We start from the raw sequence: 18,667 nt of genomic DNA, 5'->3' as shown, positions 1-18,667 counted from the left end.
CCGTGTTGGCCAACACTTGTATTAACGGATGGCAACAATGGGTATAATGTTGTACGGTTTCATTGGATAATATAGTCATCTTTCTCCATCTACTCAAAGGATTGCCTCTTTTTTGTTCAATAGACTGCCAGTGTACGTTAATACATAAATAGTGATGTTTGAAGAGCAGAGAAAATTACATTTAGAGGTGAAGCTTCTCACCGGACTTGGGAGCTTTACATTTTGTTGACCGTTAAAGACGTTATTATTTGTCCACCCAGTTGACTGTAGATTATATGAATATTGTACTTACTTTTCCACAGTTGCCGTGTGAGGTGATATGTAATAGAAATGAGCATTTCTCTATCACATTTGATTAAATTCAGGCGATTTTCTGTCCCCACCCTTGGCTTCTACACATTTATTTCATTTTCACCCTTCCTATCATTAGCTGCCCACTCAGGAGTGGGAATGAGTTTTTTCTTATAAGAAAATGACTTCAATGTTCACATGTCTAGGTTTGTTGATTTCCTCTGAGTTACACTTACGTGGAACCAGTTTTCTATATTTGCTTTGGGAACACACTCTATTTCTTTGTTCTGTAACTTGCTATTTAGATAGAATAGACAGTGTGTTCACTGTATCAGTAGACTATTTTGTTCGGATTCAGAGTTGTCTGGTATACACTATATTTTAAGTTTTTTTTTATAACCAATTTCAAATATTTTTGACGTCGTATTCTCATACTTGTATTTAGATTTTGAAGAATCGGTTGAATTGAGAATGTACAAGTCAAAATGGGATATGACTAAGAGATTCAATATTAACAGAGCATGTAAAGAATTTGAATGGTGGTATGATGGGATATATTTGTACATGTATTACGTAGATATGAAGAAAAAAAAGATTTGATATTCCAATCGTGTTTTCTAGGTTAACACAATTGTATGGTCTTACACCCCAAACTTGGTTTAACATTTTCATTGCTTCTCAATGTTTGACAACAAAATCAGTAATTTGAGTTGTGATTTGGTTAATTGCAGCTGATATGCCGCTAAAACAAGTCCTTAAATGAACTCATTTTCAAATTTAGAAATTATGGCAAACGCATTCACTATTCACTAACTGTGTAAGGGCCCAAGGAATCTAGCAAGAAAATACAAAAGAGTCGTTCCCTTCAGTGCCCATTTCTCGCTTTCAACCCACCATAAATGAAGGGTTGGAATTGTCCGAAAAATAGTTATTGTTCTTCTCTTCTTGTTTCCTTCTCCATTTTCGTTGGTTTCTCATGTCATGGAAGTGAAGCTTAGCCATAAAAAACATTTCTTGCTCTCAAAATCTCTTCTTTCGGACCATACAAAAGCAAGCTTCCCAACCCGCACCTTGAATTTTAAACCCTGGGCAGCTGCTGAAATCCAACGGTTTCAAGGCCTAGTGAAGGTTTTTCTTTCTCTTCCCACACCATATTTTCGTAAGAATTATAGTTACTTCACTAGTAGGATGACTTTTTGTAGGCTTTGCTAAAACGAATGGTTTGGTTTCTTGGTGTCAGAAATGGAGATTGCAGAACGAGACAAAGGACTATTCCTGCGGTCATGTGGTGAAAGAGTTAGACGAAACTCCTTTACCTTCCTTTTTTTCTCTAAATTCTGGGTTTTGATCATGATTTAGTGTGCAAAGTTTATCTGGGGTGAAAAGTTTGTAATCTCAACTGCAGAGGTGAAACTTTGTCCTCCATTTCAAAGATGTATGGGGTGTCTGTTCATTCCATTGCAGCTGCTAATAAGAACATAGTGGATATTGACCTTGTCTTCCAAGGCCAGCTCCTTAACATCCCTGCTCCTTCCCTTCTAGACACTAAATTTGTAAGTACCAATTATTCGAGTTTGTTGAGCTATTACCATATTCTTTCATGTTTCAAAAATTGTAATGCTCTAGCAAATTAACAAGGCAACATTGTAGTTTGGACTTAGTTTAAAACTTTCAGCCTGAATTGTGTTGGGTAACGCTGGGATTTCAATCAGATTTTTGTTGAAATTTACCTTGGTCGTGTATGTTTTCTTTTCTGCTAATCAGGACCGAGTCAAGAAAAGTAAGTTGTGGCGTTCCATTCGTGCACTTAAAGTTCCTTCAGAGAAAACATTGTTCACCGTGCTAACTTCACATCATCAATCAAATGTAAGTCTGTTTATAAAAACCATCACAGTGGTATTCCTTGATTATGCAAGCTCAACAGGCTTTCCCACTCTATTAGCAGGCTAGATCCACTGGTTATTTTCTAGTTGTGGTTCCTCTTATAGCGTTTTGCATCGGATGTGTAATCAGTACCTTTCACACAAGAGTTGCCAGAGGCATAAGACAGCAAGCTGTTGATAAGTCTCAAGCACTTCACTGTGGGGCAAAACGCATGCGATGGAAGTATGCCCTCAGTGACACTGTAGAAGGAAATGTTTTCGACTCCGAATTAGGCCTTGATTCTATTGTAAGTACTCAGTTCAACATGTAGTATATGTCAAGCATATAATGCAGAATTTTAGGAAAGCCAATTTCTTGTCTTCTTTTTAAGCTTGAGCCTTATCTGCCATGATCTTTCTATACCCATATCATAGAATATAGCACATTTGATATACTCAGTTGCAAGAAATGTAGTATTCAACCGATATCTAGTCGTGTTTCTTTCTTCAGATAAAATACCATTATATTTCTCTTTTTTAAAGTAAATTGATCGGTTGGAGTCCCTATTGCACAGGTTTATATTGCTATCTGGAATAGCTTCATATTGCTTTCCCTTTTTTCCTGAGATTAAAACTATTTCAAAAAGAAAAACTGTTTTGATGTGCCTGCTAAGGTGACCATATGATCTTATATTGACATGAGTGACCATGAAAAGGATAGTATCCATGTAAAGTGGCTTAGAGCCTCAAAATTAGAACTTTGAATTTCAAGCAGAGCAGGTAAGTAACCCATAGGAATTCAGAAAAACTAAGTCCCTATAATCCTTATGCCATCACCTATGAATAGTAGAAATATTTTTCTTCTGTTAAGTTTTTGCTGACTCAATGATTGTACACTGGGCAACCTAGTCTCACAGCTTCAGGTAAATGACCCTTTGTGCTGGGAATCACTTGCCTTGGGTGTGGCATCATTGCAAGTTTATTTGTTTGGAAGCGGTATTTCCAAGTGTATGATTCTTGTGTTTCTGACGATGCCGAAGAGTAGAAAACTGTCTGTCGGACAATAAGTTGCATTATAATTCTTTGCTTCAGTGGCACTGTTGATGGCATAAGGCAGCATTACACTACATCCATTTCAGGTGGGAGATATGATTGTGATATACTGACACTCTGTCTGTGGAAGTTAATGATGCTACCAGAGCCGGAGAATGCTCAATACATGCTACATAGGGCTTGGCATTGCTCACGAAATTGAAGATACAATAATGGGTTTTGCTATGGAAGAATGCCTAACAGCTTGGCAGGTACTGCATACTAGAATGATGCATAATATACACTTTCAAGGATGATTGTTCACTTATGCAGTGGCCTACTGGTTGATATGGTTTCCTTGTATGTTTGTTGTCCGGGTGACAATGATGGAACTCCAATCTTTTCCATTTGGTGCTGCTTTGCCCAAGACCTTTTTACTTATATGATTCATTCATCATGCTACGCATAAAGGGAAGCCAATGGTGATACATGTGACCTTGATTGTTCTTATGTTTTCAGACACAAGGGACCGGACGATTCCATGATATGCATGGCACACATGGGAATTGATAACACTAGTTGAAAAAATTCTCCATGATTATAGGGATTGGTAACACCGGATTTGTACCTTGTTGCTTGCCTGCAAAACCAGGAACACCAGGTCTGCTGTATTGTTTTGCACCTCTTGTTGTCAAATTCATTCAGTATGGAGAAGCCTGAAGCTGCCAATTAGCAATGACAAGCCCTACTGAATGAGCTCACTAGAGATCAATGAAACCGAAAACACAAAAGCAGTCGCATATAAAGAGTATTAGCAATCATAATATAGTTATTGTTTTTTATTTGTTCGATAGCCAAAAGGTGTCTGCTAAAATTGGGGTTGGATGCTAAGTTAATTTTGAACTGTTGTGCAGGGTCCTTCAGAAGATGAAGCATGCATCCAGTACGAGGAGGCACTTGAGGATTATGGTAGACTTGAAGATGATTATCAGAAATTTCTTTCAGAATGTGGCATTACTGAATGTGGATATTGGCGGGATGCTTCACCTGGTGCCTGATTGGACCTTGACCTACCATGAATCCACCTCTCCTCAGCAGAGAAGAGAAACTGGATACTTGTACAGAGCTATAGTGATTTTGCCTTGCTTTGCACGTTTCTTTTTGCTGGGCTTTTGCTTGTGGGTTCAGTCACAATCATTGGCTTATAGGCAGCTTTGACGTGTTTTGCAGTCATGTCGAATGTGGTGATTAAAACAGTTAAAACTATCCGTTTATCACTGGAAACTTGTCTCTTTATATAATCATTTTGGCAAATTTATACTTAAAACCATATTTGTAATATAAAAAATGACTATTTGATATTTTAGTGGTGTAATTTGTTAATTATACAATATAAAAAGTACATAATCGAAGTATCATAGCCACGTGCATTTTATTTTAATTTGGCTCAATTAAACTATTATTAAATTTATTAATTCTTTCTCCCATCAGTGGAAACATAAAATTAAACAAGACAATGGTGGCTCAACTGGAAATCAGAGTTACCATTCACCAGACATTTTTTGTCCAAATAAGGATTTAAATGAATGGATAGAATAGCTTAGGGGCTAGTCAACTGGATTCATTTTCCAAACTAAATTTCACATAGGGATGCAAAATTTATAATTTATAATTTAAGAGACGTAAAATTATAAAATTTAGGAAGCGACATTATTCAAATTATAATTGATTGTACATTTATTATAAACACAACACAAATAGAAATATGGATTATACGTGAGCATAAACAAATATGGTATAATTTATAAGACGAAAAAATAATATGAAATACAACGTGGGTACATACACAAATTGAGATATTACAGTAGAAGGAAAGGAGGGTGGTTATGATGTTAATAGGAAATCTACTAAGGTTGCTGTTGGCTGTTGGGTACAAATAATAAAATAAAAAAAAATGCAGGGTTGCTAAGGTCGTGGCTTCAATCAATTCCTTTCATTTTACTTTATATACTTTCTTATGTTCGCAAGTCGTTGGAGGGATGACGGTCCAATGATTACTTTTAGAAAACCAAATTTATCGACCAAGATTAATGTGCATAGATCAAACAATATTTTAATTTTAATTGATATATTTTGTGTTTAATATCAATTTTTTCCTTTTTTTTTATAAGAAAAAGTGAATTTAAAATATGGACCAGTTGGAAATTTTATTATAAATCTTTTATTATTTTATGTGATTCAATCAATATATTTATTTTCTATTAGTTAAAATAATAAAGTATTTTTAATTTTTTAAAAGTTAATTAAGTCCTTAATTTTTAGTTTACATTAAAGTCTCTTTCATTTTTTATTTGTATCCAAATAAAATTTTGGAACGTGATCAAATAAATACTAATAGTTAACTTACATGTTAAAATAAATCAACACTGATTTAAAATAATAATTTATAAAGATACAGGTCAAGATATAAAAATACATTTGGATGAATCAAAAACTTATTTTATTGAAAAATAATAATATAATTTAAAGGTTTTAACCAAACACGATAGTTTAATGTTTAAGAAAGCACAAGATGGGCTAGCGTCCAAGTACGGTAGTTGAGTCGAAAGAGAGTCCCATGCTACTTATGTCCCCCTTCAAGTTTGGACTTCCAAACCCTACTTATGAACATTAACAATATTATGTTACAAATAACATCACCTTGCTTTTCTGGCATATACAAAGAGTTCAATTTCTTATATATATAAGAATTGCCTGCAGGCATTTCCTATCTAAAATGTCTTAAGGCTCTATCATTTAATGATATGTCCAAGGAATTCGCTCGGAAATTGTTGCCCAATGGAGGTTTGGATCATTGGAAAGTCAAGCATATTCTGAATATATATTTCCTTTACGACACATTTAAAGTAAAAGGGCATGAAACCTACAAGCTTGGTGTTAGCATACCTGAGTTGAAGCACTTATAATAAGTAATGATGTTTGTATCATTTGCATCTATGTTACTTAGACAGACATGTGATGTGAGTGTCCAATACAGGCACATGACAAACACGGGTATTTTAAGTTCCAATATGTTCAATCTTTTCCTAAGTTCCAATATGTATTTTAAGGGTCCTTAGAGGAACCATCTCTCTAATCATTTCTGAAAATGTCTGACACGGATGTCGGATACAATTACCTCAACAGAATTGAAGAGTTAAGAACAACATAGATTTGCATTTTTACGAGTTTGCTATTTCTTTTGTTTTATGTTTTAATTAGCATGATTTTGTAGGACAGGGAAAGCACTCATCAGTTTTCAGCTGAAAGTAGAATGGCCATGTAGGAAGAGACTAAATTCGAGTTCTTTCCTCCAAGAACCAACCAGACTAACTCGATATTTCTTATCAGATAGATGTGGTCATTTTTGCTGTTATACTATACTCAGTTCACATTACTGCCTAGTATTTTTATGTATGCATGTTGTTGTCAAGGATACATTAAGATTAAATTTTGTAGTTAATTTAGATGGATAGTGATTCAAAACAAGCATCAAATAGAGATTAAGATGAAATATTTGATGCTAATGTTAACAGTTCTCCAGCTAGGTCTTGTTAATAGCATCCGAATCCAAGTGAGATAGAATGATATAAAGATTGGTTAAACAATCATCATCATTAATATATATATATTTATATATATATAATAAAAAAATCTACTCAGGTAAATGTAATTAATTTTACATTTTTCTCACTTTTCCTTTTAACAATCATCATTTCTAAATTTCATTTCACTAAAACTTTAGTTCCCCTTTCTCTATTACTCTTTCCCGTTGATTACTAACTTCTTTCCCTTAGCTTGCTCATATATTGCAAGCTTTTAAAATGCCATGAGGAAACACAGCATATAACTCAGTCATAAAAGGCATCCCTAAGGCTTTCCTTGGTAGAGTGGAAAGCAACTTGAAAGGATGGAATGATAAAGGGGGTAAAAAATGCTGCTTGCAGATAAAGAATAAAAGTAACCCGCTCTATAACTATGTTACCAGTTACCTAGACTATTTGTTTTCCTGAAGTACATATGTCTGACACATATTTAGACATGAGCATGCGGTATGATTCTCCAAATATTAGGGGGGGGGGGACTTTTAAAAAAAGTGAAACATGCCTGTGACAAACATAAGAAACTCATCCTGAATCCAGGTAATACAGCTCCATAGGAGGAACCTGTGGAGTTCCTTAATCTACCATACAAAGAAGGGCGACTGAAGCAACTTGATATTCCAATAAACCAGAAACATAAAGCAAATAAAACATTAAGTCACAGTGAACCAACATCCCTACATGCAAGAAAAATAATAGCCAAAGAAAAGAGGGAGAATCCAAATAAAACTAAATGCAACGAAAAAATATTAAAGATATAAACACATAAAGAGAGGAACGTATAGAAGTTAAAGAAGGTGATTCAAGGCAGAGAAAATGAAACATAAAGCTACAGCCTCTGCCAGTATCACACATATGCAGCTTAATTAAAATTGTGCTCAGCTTCCATATTACCCGTTTTATTCTTGCCAGGCGAGATTGAAGCAGAAGAATGCTCAATCCAGAGCCAGCAAATTTCAACATCTCACAATTGAGCTCGAAAAGGAACATGCTCAGGAACTAATGCAAAAAAGGCATTGAAATTTGTAGCGATGCATTCATAACCGCAATAAATAGGTGACTTACAACATTAAAACTAACAAAAAAGAAAAGAGTATGCCAATGTTTAACCGGTGATCATAGTTCCAGCGCCCTCATCGGTCATAATCTCATGAAGTAAGGAGTGCTCGACACGACCATCTATAATGCTAGCAGTGGTGACTCCTTGAGCAAGGGATCGAATGCAACAATTCACTTTCGGAATCATTCCACCGCCCACCTTCCCTTCCTCAATCATTTTCTTCACTCCTTTTATATCAATTTCTTTCACCAAGCTTCCAGGGTCCTCGCGGTCTCTCAGAATCCCTGCAACGTCGGTCAACAGGATCAGTTTCTCTGCTCCCAATGCCGCGGCCACCTCTCCAGCAACAGTGTCTGCATTGATGTTGTAAGGCTGCCCGTACTCATCCGCCGCCACTGAAGCAATCACCGGGATGCTTCCGTTAGCCACGAGCGTTTGGAGGACTGTAGGGTCCACTCTCGCAACTTCTCCGACAAACCCCAACTGTGCAGCATTTGGGCTGGGCCGGGCAGTTAAAAGACGGCCGTCCATACCAGAAAGGCCGACGGCGGTGGCTCCAGAGAAGTTGATACGGGAGACAAGGTCTTTGTTAACTTTTCCAACAAGGACCATGGAAACAACTTCCATGGTCCGGGCGTCGGTCACACGGAGCCCATCGCGGAACTGAGAGGGAATGCTGAGCTGATTGAGCAGAACGTTGATCTCAGGACCACCACCGTGGACGAGGACGGGACGGAGGCCAACGCATGCGAGAAGGACGAGATCCCTAACAACGGAGGCCTTGAGCTCGGCAGATTTCATGGCGGCGCCGCCGTATTTGACGACAATGGTCTTTCCCCTAAATTTCTGGATGTATGGAAGTGATTCAGAGAGGATTTTGACTCGAAGTTGATGATCGTAATTGCTAAGTGTGGGATTAGGCGGGTCATTGAGAGCGGTGGGGGAGGTTGAAGAAGCTCTTACGGCAAGATGAGGACGACGAGAAGGGGGGGCTAACGAGGTCTTTGAGAAATTGACATTGGGGTTTAGGGTTTTCGATATTGTTAACGAGAGAGATGAAAGGGGCTCTTGTGATGAGCAAAAATTGAGAGATTTGGGGGTGGCTATTGCGCCCATTTCTTCTGCTTTTGGTGAGAGACCTAATGCTGCACCTGAGACTGAATTGACGACTGACGGCTGTAATCAAAACTCAAACGTATTACGTATACCAATTTCTATTTTCTAGTCTCCGTAAATTATAGATTTAATCTATCTTTTGATTTACTTAATTTTAATTTTATATTTTTAAATTTTTAAAAAATACATACTATACGATGACAATATAATTAAATTATAAGGTCTAAAATAGTCTAATTAGAATGAATAAATAAATAAAGTTGCAACTTACACATAATATAAAGATTAATAACAAATTTAACTAAAAAGAATAATAACGGAATTTCACTTAAATATATGATGACTAGGTTAAAATTGAAATTTTAAAAATAGAGGAACTAAAATGAAAAACTCTTAACTTTTTGTTGCTCATTTATTATTTTCCTTTCTCAAAATATGGTTGTTGGGAAATTAATGTACTTTTGTTTTTAGTATTGTCGTATTTTGATATTAGGGTAAATTGTTCTAAACACCCTTGAATTTTAATATTTGTATTGAATTTATCAATAAATTTTATATTAAATGGATTAAAACACTGAAAATCAATGCATTGATTTTAAGTATGATGTTTGGCATGTATGAAATGGGTATTTGATATTGCATGAAGTAAACATGAGTATATAGTGTTTATACAAGTTTTTATGGAGTCCTAACAAATTTAAGTCAGCTTTACCAAAAATAATTTTAGGCAGTACTGATATTTTGGTAATAGTATCGATACTATATTCAGCCACTATCATGAAACCTTAAAGCAAAATGCCCCGCAGCTGTGACGAGAAACCTCCTAGATTCCGCTATGAAGGATGTTGAGATGGAATTCACTCCGACCGCTAATAATAGATCAAGATGAGATCCTACGATGGGAACGACTTTGATTGCTACAAAACCCTCGATCTCAATTTCTTATAAGGATATGCTTGTCGAAGACACTATGAGTCGAGCGGTTATAGATCAGAAAATCATTGATGAAGATGAGATTAAAATCCTCGATGAGGATGTCATTCGAACAATTTTTTATGGTATACTTTCGATTGGATTCACGCTTTGGTTGTCGAAAGCTTTGCTCAAACAGTTGTAGTTAAAATTGTTGGGGAGATGAATGCCTTACTCGGAAACTATCTCAAGCATTTTGACTGAGAGACGTAGAGAACGATTATTTTCATGTCACTTCTCATACCCGTTCCAACTATTTGGAGTTCTTGTAAACGGTCCTTGAACGATATTTGGTAACTATTTAATCACTAAACCGTGGTCAGAGAATTCCTTTACCTCTCAGCCTTACCTTAGTAAAATCATCGCTAGGATCTGATTGTTAGGGTTGCAGTCATGTTATACAAAAGAAGCTTAATCACTGGAATTGGTAAATTTAAAGGCATGTAATTCGAATCGGTTTGGATTTAGAGTCATCATCAACCTTTGTGTTAGGTAGGTCAAATACCTAAAAACGTCTAAAAAATTTTAAGAAAAATTATTTTAAAGAAAAAAATTTGGTATGCGTATTGCCGTAAATTCATTTTTAAGGATTCGAGAGTTGATTACGCGTGGGGAAATGTTAACACCCCACATCGTCCAAAATTAGTACCTATCAATTTTACATTGCCTAAGTAATGAAACTTGAAATATTCGAATCTAAAATTTAAATTTCGATCTTTTTACTTCGATAAATTTAAAAATCAGTAAATTTATTTTCTTAAAAGAAATATTTAACTCAATGGAAAGTATTTAATTCACTCAATTTTATTTAAAAATATATCCCTTTACTACTAAAATTAATAGAAATCGTGATCCAATTATGTTGGACGTAATTCTATTAACTTACGATATAAAGCAATGTTGCCTTCGATTTTACAAAAATGAGAAAATTTAAATGAAGTATTAATGAATGAAACAATAATAAATGGTATGAAATGTAAAAAAATGTACGAAATTAAATATATATTTACACACAAATTATTTATTAATTAAGTTAAAATTGATAGGGTGTTCTTTCACTCGTGCATTCTGAGGAATCAAACTCCAGATATTTTTGAGGTTTTCCCATTGATTGCTATTCGTTTGAGGTATCCCCATAAAATAAATATAATTTAATTTTTGATTTTTTTTATTAAAATAATATTATTATGAATATTGAAAAAATCTCTCTCGTTCAAATAATCTTCAAAAGGGAACTCTAGATATTTGAATGCCTTCCATAAATTAATCGAATAGAAAGAGAAATCTTATCAACTAAAAGTTTCTAAACTTATTTTTTGCTCATATAAATTATATATATAAAAAATAAAAGAAAAAAATGGCACCCTCTTAAAAAAGGTTTTGAGACCTTTCAAAAAAGAAATTGACCTTTTTTTTTAAAAAAATATCTAACAATATGATCGGCTATGTTAGCCTAATTTTGCAAGATGTGATCCATAATAGTCTTTTGTTATCGTTTCAATTTGGCTTCTCAATCTATTTGCATTCTCTGCAAATTCTCTTTTAGATTTTTCTTCAGTTTCTCAAATGTTACTTTCATTTTTAGTATCTTGTCGTGTGATCAGGACCATTGTCATGGAATCCTCCAAGAATTAAACACGTATTTTCATGAATGATGCATGCGAAAATGCTTAAATAAATGCAATATAGATGCAAAATGCAAAGATGCTAATGTGAATGCAATGTAAAAAAAGTATTTATCCCAAAGATTAATATAATAGAATAAGTTCCATTTGAGATAACAGTCTTCGCTATTCAAGATAATCCATTTTCACATACATGATTTTGCTTGTACGCTTGGTCTAAAGTAAGTCGATGTTTTTTTTTGGAACTTCACCCTCGAAAACTATATCCCTCAAGTGTTCTATGACCTCCTAGACTTGTGTATAAGCTCTATTCAAAACACGGCTCATCTCAGATGATGCCTCTACGATGCTAGAGTTGTACATTACATTAGTTGTAGGTAAGATTTTGTAAATGCATCGTTGCTCGGATCAAATGATCACCTCTCAAATCTTGAGTGTTGTTCTACATATCAACTTTGATGTCTGATCTTCAAGAGAACTTCCTCCTCGTTTACTCCAAGCTTCAATTAGCCAATTGTGCATGTATGTGTATGCGACTACTTGATTGATAATTTTTTTTTCTCTATTTATGAAAATTTTCCAATTAGAGAGTCATCTGTGAATCAAAACATTCATGTTGTCTAAGATGATGATGTAATGCATAAAGGTGAAAAATAACAAAAAATGAGAAAATTGAACTAGAATAGGTAAAATAACCAATAAAGATAAAAATGATATTGAAAGATGAATATAATACTTACCCCATTATGTATCTAACCAAACATGATTTTATTAAAACAACAATCCTACCGGACATGCTTTTTACTGGACATGATTTGTTTAAGGAAATTAGTCCTAATTATATGGTATCTAATTCACATGCCTTCATCAGAAAATAAAGTTATTCTATGAATTTAAAGTAAAGAGAGAAAGTTCAGAGTTGTTCCTCCTTTATGTACACTTATTAGAGTAAATACTATTAGACGGAATTTTAACATTACTTATGATGGGTAAGGGTTCACTATATGTATGATTTCGGTCCTAAGAAAAAGGGTACTCGAATTTATCATTGTCGATGCCCCCTTGGATGTCAAACCCTCAATCCTCATTCATTATAGACTTAAACGAATCAAGTTCAATTCGAGGGAGTACATTTCTTATGCCTAACATGGAAGGTTGCTCACGAAGATCATAAGGGCATGTACTCCGAGAGTAATTCACTAGTCTATGCAGAGGGTCACTCACAAAGGCACTAATGACTCACTCCTACTTAACGGGACATAGCTTGGGTATAGGGCTTATGATATGCAAATTCATGTGTTGTGTGTGTGAAGAAGAACTCACAAACCTTTTCAAAAAAAAAATAAAGACTCATAACCCAAATTAACATCAAACACTAAAAAACTTTTAACTAATACTAACAACCTCTTAACTAATTATTATTATATCTAATTTGTTGAGTTAATCGATTGGCGGAATCGGCCAAGAGGGGGTGAATTGGCAATAAAATTTTGGTGGAAGTTTTTGCAGAAAATTGAAAGAAATTGCACATCGATTTAGAGTGGTTCGACTTTCTCAACCAAAGTCTAAGTCCACTACCTTAGCTATCCACACTAAGGATTTTCCACAAATTCACTAATTTGTCTTTCTTTTGAGGACAAAGAGTAACCTTACAAACCCTCAAGAATTATACCCCAAATTCTTGAGAACACTCTCTCCCAAAGAGAACAATACAAATTTGCAAACTTACAAGGAAATCCTCACAAGGTAGATTGTTTGCACAATTCTAGAACAAAGAAAAGAACACTCAAGAATGAATACAATTGAGCATAATAAGTGTTCTTGAAAGCAAAATGAATATTGAATGAAAAATAGGCTTGAAATGCTCAAACTTGAGGTTTGATGCTTTCTCTTTGATTCTCTCTTGATTCTAGTTGCTTGATGTTTCTTGTTATTGATCAATGGCTTCTAAGCTTGCTTAAATACACCTTGAATCACTTCTGAACGTTGGGGGATCATTAATGAAGATAATATAGTTGTTTTAGTGTGAAATTAATTAATAAAATAGTTTGGAGTGTGGGGGAATCGGTACCCCTTAAGGGGAATCGGTTCCCTAAGTGTAAAATTCAAATATTTTGACCGTTACACAGGGGGTAATTGGTACCCCCTGGGGGGAATCGGTTCCCTCTGAGCATACTGGAATTCTCGGAGCCAAACCATTAAGGGGGAATCGGTACCCTCTTGGAGGGGAATCGGTACCCTCTTGGGGGGGGAATAGGTTCCCTCTGAGCAATCTGGAATTTTTGGCTTTGAGATGGTTCGAAATATTTTTTAAAATCGTTTTGAAATTATTTTAAGATTAAAACTTAATTTTACACTTGAGTAAGGATTAAAAATGACATTTGAAAGATTTGGAGTATTATTTTGATATTCGAATAATTATATCAAATATACTTAGAAAATCTTTTTGGAAAATCTTAAAATTAATTTAACTTAATTTGTTATATCGAAATATCGAAATATCAAAATGTTTTCAACAATCTCCCCCTTTTTGATATAACAAAATATTTTAGTAATTTTAAGATTTTGAAAATTACTCCCCCTTACTTTAACACTTCTCCCATTTAAAACACTTAACACTTCTCCCCCTTTTTGTTAAATCAAAAAGACATTTTAAAAGAATGTAAACAAGGTTATCAAATTATTTAGCCAATTATATATAGTTTAAGCTGCTAAGATCACAAGCAAGAGAAATGTTAGCCATTAGTTTCATAATCAATATTCATAATTAATGTGACATGGCAAAATTGGTCATATATCTAACATGATGTAAATGATGCAATAATGAATAAATTTAACCACACAATATATAAGTTCAAACATCCAAACAAATCCAAAGTCTAACAATCCACAAAATCAAACAATCCAAAATATTCAAAATGTTGAAACAATAATATTTTAGTTCAAAGTTCTAAAGCTAAACACAAAATTAAACATCCGGATCGGGAGGAGGAAAACAAGCATGCATAGCGGCCATCTCGTGTGAGAGTGCATCAATACGTTCATTCATCGAAGCGTTGTTTGTGCGCATCTCTCGGAGGATTTCTAATTGTTGAGCTCCCATTGTGGATAAATGGGACTCTATAGAAGTAAAGCGCGAATCCATAATCATAAACTCCCCCTAACTAATAGCAATGAATGCAATAAAAAATTAAGCATTTTTCATTTAGTCTTAAAAGTGCTAAAATTATTTTAAACACTAAGTGAATATAGGTTGGTCAAACCTAATTCTCTCTTAAGTGTCTAAAATCTTTCCTTGTCTAAAGGTTTTGTAAAGATATCCGCTAATTGGTGCAAAGTATCAACAAATTCTAGAACTACATCTTCCTTAGTGACATGGTCTCTAATGAAGTGATGTCTTATTTCAATGTGCTTAGTTCTAGAGTATTGGATGGGATTTTTAGTGAGACAAATAGCACTAGTATTGTCACACTTGATAGGAATGGTACCTACTTCAATTCCATAATCAAAAGGTTATTGTTTCATCCATAAAACTTGTGCACAACAACTACCAGCTAAAATATATTCGGCTTCAGTGGTAGATAATGCAACACATTTTTGTTTCTTTGAAAACCAAGAAATTAGCATATTTCCGAGGAATTGGCAAGTACCGGAGGTGCTTTTCCTATCTAATTTGCATCCTCCATAATCTGCATCAGAAAAGGCATGCAAGCTAAAGCTAGAGTCTCTAGGATACCAAAGTCCTAAACTAGGAGTGTCCAAAAGGTATCTAAAGATTCTCTTAACAACTAGTAAATGTGATTCCTTAGGGCATGATTGAAATCTAGCACATAAGCAAACACTATACATAATGTTCGATCTACTTGCAGTTAGATAAAGTAGAGATCCAATCATTGACCTATATAATTTAACATCTACACATTTACCTCCTTGATCTAAGTCAAGCTTTGTTGAAGAGCTCATTGGAGTGTCATGAGGTTTGTCATTTTCCAGTCCAAACTTCTTGAGCATATCTTTGACGTACTTAGCTTGATTGATGAAGATGCCATCTTTTCTTTGCTTGATTTGGAGTCCTAAGAAGAATGAGAGCTCACTCATCATGCTCATCTCGAATTCACTTTGCATTAGCTTAGAAAATTCTTGGCAAAGAACATCATTAGTAGAACCAAATATTATAGCATCAACATAAATTTAAACTACTAATAAATCTTTACCTTTATGCTTTAAGAACAATGTAGTGTCAACCTTCCCTTTTGAAAAACCTTTTTCAATTAAAAAGTTTGACAATCTTTCATACCAAGCTCTTGGAGCTTGTTTTAAACCATAAAATGCTTTTGTCAATTTAATAACATGATTTGGAAATTTTGAATCTTCAAAACCTGGAGGTTGTTTCACATACACTTATTCTTTTATAAAACCATTTAAAATACACTTTTAACATCCATTTGATATAATTTAAATTCATGAAAACATGCAAATGCTAATAACATTCTAATTGCTTCCATCCTAGCTATGGGAACGTATGTTTCATCATAGTCTATGCCCTCTTCTTGAGTATACCCTTGAGTAACAAGTCTAGCCTTGTTTCTCACTATATTACCACTCTCATCAAGCTTATTCCTAAACACCCATCTAGTACCTACAGTAGATTTATTACTAGGCCTTTCAACTAATGTCCATACTTTACTTCTCTCAAATTGATTTAATTCTTCTTGCATAGCATAATCCACTGTTCATTTAATGCTTCTTTAATATTCTTAGGCTCTATGCATGAAATGAATGCAACATAATTACAAATATTTCTAAGAGAAGATCGAGTTGTTACCCATTTAGATGGATCACGTATAATCTCACCATCCTTGACATAGTTGTACTCTCTTGGATAAGATACTTCCCTTTCTTCAATGGTTGGATTCTCGAGGGGATCATGAGTTTCCTCATCTTTCGTTTCTTCCTTTGATGATGATTCTCCAACGTCATGTCTAACGTCATTTATATTTATAATCCCTACATCATCGTTAACACAAGAATCCTTTCTCAGAAGGGGATTATCATCGAAAACAACAGACTCTTCTACAACTAAAGTTCTTTTATTAAATACTCGATAAGCTTTAGAATTTAGGGAATAACCCATAAAAATTCCTTCATCACTTTTAGCATCAAATTTTCCAAGGTTTTCTTTACTGTTGTTTAAAACAAAACATTACATCCAAAGGATGAAAATAGCTAATGTTAGGCTTTTTATTTTTGAAAATTTCATATGGAGTTTTCTTTAAAATTTGCCTAATCATTACTCAATTTACAACATAACAAGCGGTATTTGTGGCTTCCGCCCAAAAATATTTTGGCAAATTATTTTCACAAAGCATGGTTCTAGCCATTTCTTCTAAAGTTCGATTTTTCCTCTCAACAACTCCATTTTTTTGAGGGGTTCTAGGTGCTGAAAAATCGTGACTAATACCATTAGAATTACAAAACTCAGTAAATCCAAGATTTTCAAATTCAGTGCCATGATCACTCCTAACACTAGTTATAGAGTAACCTTTATCGTTTTGGATTACTTTTGAAAATATGATGAATTTTTCTAATGCTTCATCTTTAGTACTTAAGAATAGAACCCAAGTATATCTAGAATAGTCATCTACCAAGACAAATGCATATAGTTTTCCACCTAAGCTAGTAGTTCTAGATGGCCCAAAAAGATCTAAGTGGATCAATTGTAATACTCTACTAGTTGACACATCATTAATGGATTTAAAAGAAACTCGCTTTTGTTTTCCTTTAGCACAAGCATCACAGATTTTATCATTATCAAATTTTAGTTTAGGTAGCCCCCGAACTAATTCTCCTTGAACTAACCGTTGCAAAACACTCATACTAGCATGTCCTAGTCTCCTATGCCATAACCAACTATCATGTTCATCTTTAGCAACCAGGCACAAATTAGTAATATCAATAGAATCTAAGTGCACCATGTATATGTTTCCTATTCTATGACCAACAAGCATAATCCGATTAGATGCAATGTCAATGACTTTACAACCATTAATATCAAACATGACATTGAGCCCTTTATCACAAAATTGACTAATACTCAATAGATTATGCTTTAATCCATTTGCATATAAAACATTCTTAATTTGTATGGAAGAGGTATTACCAATAGTACCAATACCTTCAATGTGACATTTTGAATCATCACCAAAAGTCACTTCTCCTCCATTTTTGGCGTTAAACTCAATGAACCGGTTTTTATCTCTGGTCATGTGTCTTGAGCATCCACTATCAAGGTACCATGAATTTGGATTTGTTTCCCGTGCCTTGTAGCAATGCTCCTTTTCCTACAAACATAGATTAATTTCTAATTTTTGGTACCCAAATTCTTTTGGGTCCATATTCATTAGTTTCCAAAATCCTAGTCCCCTTAGGTATCCATTTGTGTGGAATATCCTTATTTTTAGTAGTAATGAGCTCTTTAGGAACCCATATACTTCTAACGATTTTTCCATTAGAGGTTCTTTGAGGACCTCTATGATTGTAGTTTTTAAAACTTTTCTAACAAAGTTAGATTTTGAATTTTCAAAACGTTTTGTTCCAACTTTATCAAAAGAAATTTTAAGATCATCAATTTTTCTTTTGATGATCATCATTGATCTTTGAAAGTAAATTTTGCAAATCCAAAATTTTCTTTTCAAACTCTTCTAGTTTGATTTGCAAATCTTTGATTTTACTTTCAAGATCGTTGTTGGTTTTGGATATGAGTTTATTTTCATTTTTCAATTTTGAAACATCATTTTTATATTTTAAAAACAATTTCTCATAATCCGTAGCCAACCCATTATATTCCTCTAATAACTCATCATAGGATAAATCATCAAAATCAGATGAGTTAGAGGTTACCTTAGAATCTTCCCTGAATGTCATCAAACACAAGTTTGCTACTTCTTGTTCCTCTTCATCAGAACCTTTTTCATCGCTCCATGTAGCCATATGAGCCTTGTGCTTATTTTTTTATTGACCCTTTCTCTTCAGTTGTGGGTAATCATATTTGACATGCCCCGGCTTTTT

At 34.2% G+C, this 18,667-nt stretch overlaps 2 protein-coding genes across 5 annotated transcripts; one reads left to right on the top strand and one right to left on the bottom strand.

The window, feature by feature from the left end:
• The first annotated feature begins 1,105 nt into the window (after positions 1 to 1,105).
• On the top strand, positions 1,106 to 4,370 carry LOC120128763. Of its 4 annotated transcripts, none has more exons than XM_039146394.1 (6): positions 1,106 to 1,419; positions 1,532 to 1,587; positions 1,697 to 1,844; positions 2,056 to 2,157; positions 2,234 to 2,461; positions 4,100 to 4,370. In XM_039146394.1, the coding sequence occupies exons 1-6, from the start codon at positions 1,273 to 1,275 to the stop codon at positions 4,241 to 4,243; spliced, it is 825 nt and encodes a 274-aa protein (XP_039002325.1). In that variant the 5' UTR covers positions 1,106 to 1,272; the 3' UTR covers positions 4,244 to 4,370. The 4 variants fall into 4 exon arrangements, with proteins under 4 accessions (XP_039002325.1, XP_039002324.1, XP_039002323.1 ...); XM_039146393.1 differs by lacking the exon at positions 4,100 to 4,370 and adding an exon at positions 3,353 to 4,002 and having other exon boundaries at positions 2,237 to 2,461; XM_039146392.1 differs by lacking the exon at positions 4,100 to 4,370 and adding an exon at positions 3,353 to 4,002.
• Positions 4,371 to 7,826: 3,456 nt separating this feature from the next.
• Positions 7,827 to 9,053, bottom strand: LOC120128668 (acetylglutamate kinase, chloroplastic-like). The gene has a single exon (XM_039146306.1). The coding sequence runs from the start codon at positions 9,000 to 9,002 to the stop codon at positions 7,932 to 7,934; it is 1,071 nt and encodes a 356-aa protein (XP_039002237.1). The 5' UTR covers positions 9,003 to 9,053; the 3' UTR covers positions 7,827 to 7,931.
• Positions 9,054 to 18,667: the final 9,614 nt, after the last annotated feature.

The sequence above is a fragment of the Hibiscus syriacus genome, unplaced genomic scaffold, assembly GCF_006381635.1.
Source record: "Hibiscus syriacus cultivar Baekdansim isolate YM2019G1 unplaced genomic scaffold, ASM638163v2 tig00110482_pilon, whole genome shotgun sequence".
NCBI classification, from domain to species: domain Eukaryota; kingdom Viridiplantae; phylum Streptophyta; class Magnoliopsida; order Malvales; family Malvaceae; genus Hibiscus; species Hibiscus syriacus.
This window is presented reverse-complemented; position numbering and strand designations above follow the sequence as displayed.